Source organism: Meles meles, chromosome 10, assembly GCF_922984935.1.
Source record: "Meles meles chromosome 10, mMelMel3.1 paternal haplotype, whole genome shotgun sequence".
Lineage (NCBI taxonomy): Eukaryota > Metazoa > Chordata > Mammalia > Carnivora > Mustelidae > Meles > Meles meles.
In genome coordinates this window covers 51,469,125-51,477,158 of record NC_060075.1, presented here as the reverse complement: position 1 = coordinate 51,477,158, position 8,034 = coordinate 51,469,125, and the positions used below count along the sequence as shown (strand labels likewise).

Below are 8,034 nucleotides of genomic sequence, written 5' to 3'. Positions count from 1 at the left end.
CCTGACTTCTTTGCTTACTAACATTTCTCTGATGATTTAAAATAAGATTCACCAAGTTACAGATTGCTTTGTCAGGGCTTAATATAACCTTCATCACCTTTGAAACAACTGACAAAGCCTCTTCCCAGTCTCTTTGTCCGAGAGAGGGCCTTCTCACCACCAGACTTCCTTCACTGAGAATTTCAACACCTCCATAAAACTTCTAGGGCCTATTCTCAATCTTATGGCATGGACTATGTATGCAATAACCTGGTACACAAATTATAGTTATATGCCCCAAAACGATGACTAGAAGCATGTCAGTCTATCCACATTTGGCATAAACACTCTAGTGCTCATTCTGGCTGAGAAAACTCTATAAAGATGAATTACTGAAGTGTTGTTCTAGTTCAGGGTGTCCTAGGGGACTAAGAAAATACAAGTACTGTAACTAGAAACACTGTTCCGCAAGTACTTGGAACTGTTTTACTCAAAATTTTGGCATCAGTCATTAAATCAAGCACATTAGAAAAATGATCTGTGATTTTGTTTTTAATTATCTTAAGCCTTATCACATAATTTACAAATTTGTGCTGATGATATATCTCCTCTATTTTAACCCTTTTAACGAGTTGCAAAAGGACCATTACCAATCATACATATATGGTATTTCCACAGTTGTGTCTCTGAATAGCTGTTTAGAAGACAATCCTGAATTATAACTTAGTCTGACTTAGTAGATAATTCACAAGCCATGTCTGCTGCTATATCCTGTCACACTGAATTTTAAAAGCATCTGACCTTAGATCTATAAAATGAGAAGTGTTAAATACTCTTTATTTAATATTACACATAAACCACATTAAAATGCCTTTCATTAAGCAAAAGGCAACATTTTAGATGCAGGGAATTTTAATTAAATTGGCATAGTTAAGAAAAAAAGAAAAGTGGACAATGCCAGTTTATCTTCAACCCTTGCCTTTAACAGGCTAATGAACACAACCGGAAACACAGCTCAGTCTTGCTGGTTCTGAGACAGTGAAGGGATTTCCTCAGTATTTAAATATATTAATATAACCAGTTATATAAATCTAAATATAAAACCAATCTCCTATAAGTTTAGAGATGACATTTACCACCTCTGTGAAAAGCTGAACATTACTAATCAATTCCGATCATATTTTTAAAAGGGGAAAACTGACAGCACTTGCTGAACCAGAATTACTATCAAAGTTCAAAAAGCTGATCATATTCATTTAACCACAAGCCAACCTTATTTAAATCAGGACTGTCCAAAAGAAATATTCTATCGGCCATTCATGATCTGAATTCTGGTGTATAAGATCAATTGAACACATTAAAAAGTCATGAAACATTTTTGTTTTGCAATAAATAAGGCAATGGCCAACTATTACTCCTTAGTAGCTTTTTTGAGATAAGCTATCAAGTCTGCTCTTTCCCCTGTCTTCTTAATGCCAGCGAAGATCATTTTTGTCCCAGGGATGTACTTCTTGGGATTCTCCAAATACTCCATCAGTGTCTCCTCTCCCCAGGTGATGCCTAAACAAGGAGGAATGTATTGTTAAATATTTTACACTCCTGATAAAGGATTTACCATTGGTTATATTCATGCAATTTGTGCTTCTGTTATTTACAAACTGGCCCCTGCCCCCAGCCCCTTACCTTTATTCTTGTTGGCATCCGTGTAAGAAAATCCAGGGGCCTGACCTGTCTTTCGGCCAAATAAACCATGGAGATTTGGCCCAGTCTTGTGCTTGCCTCCCTTTTCCACGGTATGGCACTGGGCACACTTCTGAACAAAAATCTTCTTGCCCTTCTCAACATCACCCATTTTTAAATCTAAAAATAAAACACTCAATTTATTACCTTTTCCCTCCATGTAAAAATCCAATGGAAAGCAATCAGTGGTTACTCTACTGACAATTACTATTGACTGCCAATCTAGGATATAAGTACCAGGGTGAATCTCTGAATCTCATTTTACTTAGTACACTTGCAACAGACTTTGTAGCACAGAAACCACTAGTTGGAAGGAGAACTTCCTTAAATACACATCCATGAGTGTTTGGACGGAATTAAACACCAAGTAAGCAAAGTGGGAGCCTAGGTCAAAATGGTCTCAAAAGTTGGGGTCAAGGTCACAAAAAGTCACAAATCTGAGTAAGTTGAAAACCATGATTAGGTTAAGCCAAACCACAAAAATTTCAACTTTTAAATAAGTCTATTTATTCATACTACAAATCGAAGCCACTTCGCTGATTAAGTTAGAATACATTTAAAAAACGTAAGTCGTGTTTGATTCAGGCTGCTCAGGGTCACTTACTGCCTTACTGTGTAGGTGGGAGAGCAGTGGCTGGCTGCGAGGTCTCCCGGGGACCCCCATCCTCCAGCTCTGGAATCTCAGGAGGCAACCACGAGGTCACCCAATCAGGCCGGTTTCAAGGAGACTGATAAAACCTGCCTTCCCGAGATGCCTAAGCAGGTTGAGGGGGAAAGCGACAGGTGACCCAGAAGAAAAATGACATCTTTTCGGAGAAGCAACAGTTTTTGTCCCCTGTGAAGGAGAATGTGAGGTGCTACACGCGTCCCTCACATTCCCGCCCTCATCTCGGTTAGTCTTGTCTGTCACTTCCACAGCCCCTCAGCCCGGACTACGAGGGCCTGGGTCTCAGTCGTATTGTACCCAAGTCTCCTCCAGGCTTTCAGGGCCCTGATCGAGTCCATATTCCCACTTAGTTGGGGTTCCGCCCCATCTCAAACCGTAACCCATCCGGTGCTGGCTGGCCACAGGCGGGGGTCATCCTGCCAGCCTCACGTGGGCCTCACCCGCAAAACCCGGGCGCTGACCTCAGCCCGCCCGCGCACCCTTCAACGTAGTCGCGCGCCCCCGCGCTCGGCTTCCAGACCGCTGCGGCCTCCACGCCGCGCGCTCACCGCTCTTTCGTCGCGCGCAAAACGAAGTTATCCGCTCGCAAGCCGGACGTCCCGCTCTCTAAACCCAAGGACACGCCGGTCTGCACCTAAGTACCGGTGTTGGTGCAACCGAGCTCTCTCCGTCCCCTAGCGGCAAGACGTGCGGCTGCGCCGCCTGGTACGCGGTGACGTCATCGCGCCTCATTGGCTCCAGTCTCCAGGGCCTACGTCCATGACCCGCGCGTATGCCGGCTAGCAGGGTAGGGTGTGCCGCGCGGGTGCCCTTCTGCTCTCTTGCCGGCACTTACGACAGGCCATTGGATGTACGACAACGAGGTGGTGCCGGAAGGGCTGACATCACCGTTCTGCCGTGTGTGCATGCGTGTACCCAAGGGGAGGGTGGAGCGGAGTTGCGTGCTGGATCGAGGGCGTTATCCTGCCAAGGTAACTGCTCTTGTGCTCGCTGACGTAATGTGCTTAGAGGGGAGGAGTTTTGCCTGCCCCGAGGGGAACGCCTTGTCTCTCGTGCACCTAAAGGTCTTCGGGCTACGGTGCAGTCAGCTGACGACCTTTACTCAATCTCTATCGCGTTTCCACAAATGGTGCCAGCCGCACCCAAAAGGGGTAGGCTGGATCTACGAATTGTAAGAGTTGGACCAAAGCTCCTGACGTGTTCTTGTTTCGCCTTCATTCTGATACTTGAAGTCATGTTTCAAATCTCCCCTTGATGGACGCCCCAAGATTGGGGCATGGGGAAGGTTCTGCGGCTGCGGCAGAAACTGGACTGTAGGTCTGGCCCGACACCTGCCGGCTCCTTTTGTGCCGACACCCGTCTCTTCCTCGCGTTGCTGTGCGAAACAAGGAGAATGTGTAGGCAACATTAGGAAGAAACATTTTACGTGATTAGAGAATTGTTGGAAATCTGGAGAGGATTTGCCTCTCATCCAGCCTAGGTTGAATGATGTTCAAGTAAGAGAATGCGGTTGGTGTCATATGAGAAATGCAGGGTTGACACTACAGCTTCCAGTTACACTTTTCCTCAGAACTAGCTCCCCTTCCAGACATGGTCAGTTCCACTGGCAAGTTTCTTCTTGACTCACTTTTCCCTCTGATTCAGACCCCAAATCGTGAATGAATTTTTCCTCTTACATTCTAGCACTGCCTGCATTCAGGCAGAGGTTTACTGAATACATATTATGTACCTGGAGTAAATCATTGAGGACTCTTTCTCTGGTGGAGCTAACATTCTAGTAATCTTTCTCCTGCCCCCAATTTAAACGATAGATACTAGATTGCCTTGCAGCCTTTCCAAATTACGGGTACTATGATATCTGCTCCAGACCACCCATCTCTCTATATAACTGGATTTTTCTTTTTGTTTTCTGTGTCCTGACTTCCAGTTACCTCCTCTCTAACTGGACACACTACTGCTACAAAAGCGGGCTGTGAAACAGCAGAAATCACACTTACTCAAGACCTGTGGCTTTTGGAAGCGACCAAGATAGTGAGCATCTAGGTGTACTGCTGAAGTAGGCTTATTTGACTAACCAAGTATTTAAAAGACCAAGCTTAGCAACACCTTGAAAATTTAGCCTGTACTTTGGAAACCAAGTACTGGTATTCTCACCCATTTCCTTCCGAGAAATATGTGGTCTTTAAATAGGTATAGTTCTATCACAATTTGTTGTGTTAGTTATATCAGAAGTTACTAGTCTTTTTTCATAGAGGAGTTGACTCATGGGGAGTATCATTGTGCTGATACTGCAGATCATATAGATGTAATATTAAGTCACTTGACCAAGTGAATTGATTGACATCATTTAATATTTATTCCTATGAAGGGGAGAATAGAAAACAGAAGTTCTTAATACTTTTAATTAAGAACACTGTGGATAGAGTCTTGTTATTGAGAGTAATGGGACAATGAGGAAAGAGAGAATAGCAAAAGTAAATAATTGGCACATTCCCTTACTAAAGCAGATACCATAAATTATGTTTTATAATATCTGTGTATTCAAGTTGGAAGAGACAGATAGTACTTATAGTTTACTCAAGATACCTGAGAAAATTAGTTGAGAATAATAATATTCTGTTTTTTATTCTATGTCATATCTTTTCCACTTACCTCCATTTTATCCGATATGTTTGATAGTGGCTGGTAAGGAGTATAGCTATCATAAAACAAATGTCTTTGATATTTCCTCCCACCAACATACTGGATGCCATATTTTTAAACACCCTTCTGATGAAAAAGATCTAATAAGATACCCTTCCCCCAGATCAAAACATTTAACAAAGTCACATGAAAGTAAGAGAAATCAGTTTGGAGGCAGGGGTGATGTGGGGAACAAGAACTGAAAATGAACGTGGCAAGTTTAAGCTGACTTTAGGGCCATCCTGGGGACTTTTGCTGAAGTAAAAGAACTTTAGGCTTTAACAGCAGCTCAGCAGAATGAAAGTAAACCTCGTAAAAGGTAAGAGTAAGGGGGTGAGGAGGTAGGTTTGGCTGAGACCCCAGCATAATGCTGAAACACTTGAATCCAAAGGATAAATTACAGTCTGTTAACCAGCGAAGGGAAGAACCAGGTTAGTCTTGTTTGGCTTCGCCCTAGATGATGTAAGAAAGAATGTTAGGGTTCGAATCCAATGTCCAACGTTAGGGTTCGAAGCCAATGGCCAACGTCTCAAGAATAGAGTTCTTGAGACGTCTTTGGTGCAAAAAGGTGGTTTTAGTAAAGCACGGGGGTAGAACCTGTGGGCAGGAAGAGTTGCACTGGGGTCATGAGGAGTGGTCCATTATATACTTTAAAGTTGGGAGGCGGTTAGGGAATAGCCTAAGTCTCTAAGGAATTTGGAAGCAAGGTGTCCGGGACCTTGAGGGTGCTAGCTGTTGTTGGGAAAAGGTCCTTTATTACTGTTAATAAAACCTTAGTCATGAGGCCCTTCAGATGTATATCAGTGGGCCTATGCTTGGGGCAGGGGTGCTTGCCAACACACATCTTGGGGAGTTTAGAGAATAAGTAAATTTTTCTTTTCTTTTCTTTTCTTTCTTTCAAGATTTTATTTCTTTGACAGAGTGAGAGACACCGTGAGAGGGAACACAAGCACAGGGAGTGGGAGAGGGAGAGGGAGAAGCTGGCTTCCTGCCTAACAGGGAGCCTGATGTGATGATGTGATGCAAGGCTTGATCCCAGGACCCTAGGACCTTGACCTGAGCCACCCAGGCGCCCAGAGATAAAGGAAATTTCTAAAGGATTTTTTATATGTTAAGTAGACTTAACAGATGGCTGGTGGGGGGGTCGGACTAGGATGTCTTTTGCCCTTAGCAAAGTATTAATATCGAGGCAGTTGAGTCCCTAGAAGACTGTCACTCTGCCCGTTTCAAGGACTTGTCAATAGGCTTTTCTTCTGTCTTTGTTTCCCACATCATTAGGTACTGAGTGGAAGGAAAAAGTATTCCCTGAGAATTCATAACTGCAGGTCAGCCCTCATGCAGTTTTAGGGTTTAATTTTACTCTACCCACACGGTCTGGGAAATCTCTAGCTGAAAACACAGTTAATTTGCACATTAACACAGATTAACACATGTAGTTCTGGATAAGCAGTGTGTTCTGGTGTCTGGCAGAAGCAAACATAAGTCTGCAAAGGAATATTTTTTTAAAATTTTTTATAAACATATAATGTATTTATATCCCCAGGGGTACAGGTCTGTGAATCACCAGGTTTACACACTTCACAGCACTCACCATAGCACATACCCTCCCCAATGTCCATAACCCCTCCCCCCTCTTCCAACCCCCCTCCCCCCAGCAACCCTCAGTTTGTTTTGTGAGATTAAGAGTCATGTATGGTTTATCTCCCTCCCGATCCCATCTTGTTTCATTTATTCTTCTCCTACCTCCCCTAACCCCCCATGTTGCATCTCCACTTCCTCATATCAGGGAGATCATATGATAGTTGTCTTTCTCGGATTGACTTATTTCACTAAGCATGATACCCTCTAGTTCCATCCACATCATCGCAAATGGCAAGATTTCATTTCTTTTGAGGGCTGCATAGTATTCCATTGTGTATATATACCACATCTTCTTTATCCATTCATCTGTTGACGGACATCTAGGTTCTTTCCATAGTTTGGCTATTGTAGACATTGCTGCTATAAACATTCGGGTGCACGTTCCCCTTCGGATCACTACGTTTGTATCTTTGGGGTAAATACCCAGTAGTGCTATTGCTGGGTGATAGGGTAGTTCTATTTTCAACTTTTTGAGGAACCTCCATGCTGTTTTCCAGAGTGGTTGCACCAGCTTGCATTCCCACCAACAGTGTAGGAGGGTTCCCCTTTTTCCGCATCCTCGCCATCATCTGTCGTTTCCTGACTTGTTAATTTTAGCCATTCTGACTGGTGTGAGGTGATATCTCATTGTGGTTTTGATTTGTATTTCCCTGATGCCGAGTGATGCGGAGCAATTTTCATGTGTCTGTTGGCCATTTGGATGTCTTCTTTGCAGAAATGTCTGTTCATGTCTTCTGCCCATTTCTTGATTGGATTATTTGTTCTTTTTTTTTTTTTTTTTTTTTTTTAGATTTTATTTATTTATTTGACAGAGAGAGATCACAAGTAGGCAGAGAGGCAGACAGAGAGAGGAGGAAGCAGGCTCCCTGCGGAGCAGAGAGCCCGATGCGGGGCTCGATCCCAGGACCCTGAGATCATGACCTGAGCCGAAGGCAGCGGCTTAATCCACTGAGCCACCCAGGCGCCCCGGATTATTTGTTCTTTGGGTGTTGAGTTTGCTAAGTTCTTTATAGATTTTGGACACTAGCCTGCAAAGGAGTATTTTAACCCAGGCTCTCAGGATTCCCATTCTCAGTGGGAATCCTGAGAATCCTGAGATTACCTACAAATTCCCATTCTCAGTGGGAATCCTGAGAGCCTGGGTTCTTATGCTTAAGAAATGCCAAGCATGGGGCGCCTGGGTGGCTCAGTGGGTTAAAGCCTCTGCTTTTGGCTCAGGTCATGATCCCAGGGTCCTGGGATCGAGCCCCACATCGGGCTCTCTGCTCCGCAGGGAGCCTGCTTCCTCCTCTCTCTCTGCCTGCCTCTCTGCCTAGTTGTGATTT

At 43.9% G+C, this 8,034-nt stretch overlaps 1 protein-coding gene across 3 annotated transcripts; it reads right to left on the bottom strand.

Annotated features, from left to right (window-relative positions):
* Positions 1-513: 513 nt before the first annotated feature.
* LOC123952056 (cytochrome c) lies at positions 514-3,090 on the bottom strand. 3 transcript variants are annotated; one of them, XM_046021283.1, is made up of 3 exons: positions 2,935-3,090; positions 1,663-1,839; positions 514-1,539 (listed from the first exon to the last, which is right to left on the bottom strand). In XM_046021283.1, exons 2-3 carry the CDS (start codon positions 1,829-1,831, stop codon positions 1,391-1,393), a joined length of 318 nt encoding a protein of 105 aa, XP_045877239.1. In that variant the 5' UTR covers positions 1,832-1,839; positions 2,935-3,090; the 3' UTR covers positions 514-1,390. The 3 variants fall into 3 exon arrangements, with proteins under 3 accessions (XP_045877239.1, XP_045877241.1, XP_045877240.1); XM_046021285.1 differs by having other exon boundaries at positions 2,866-3,021; XM_046021284.1 differs by having other exon boundaries at positions 2,827-3,017.
* Between the last annotated feature and the right edge of the window lie 4,944 nt (positions 3,091-8,034).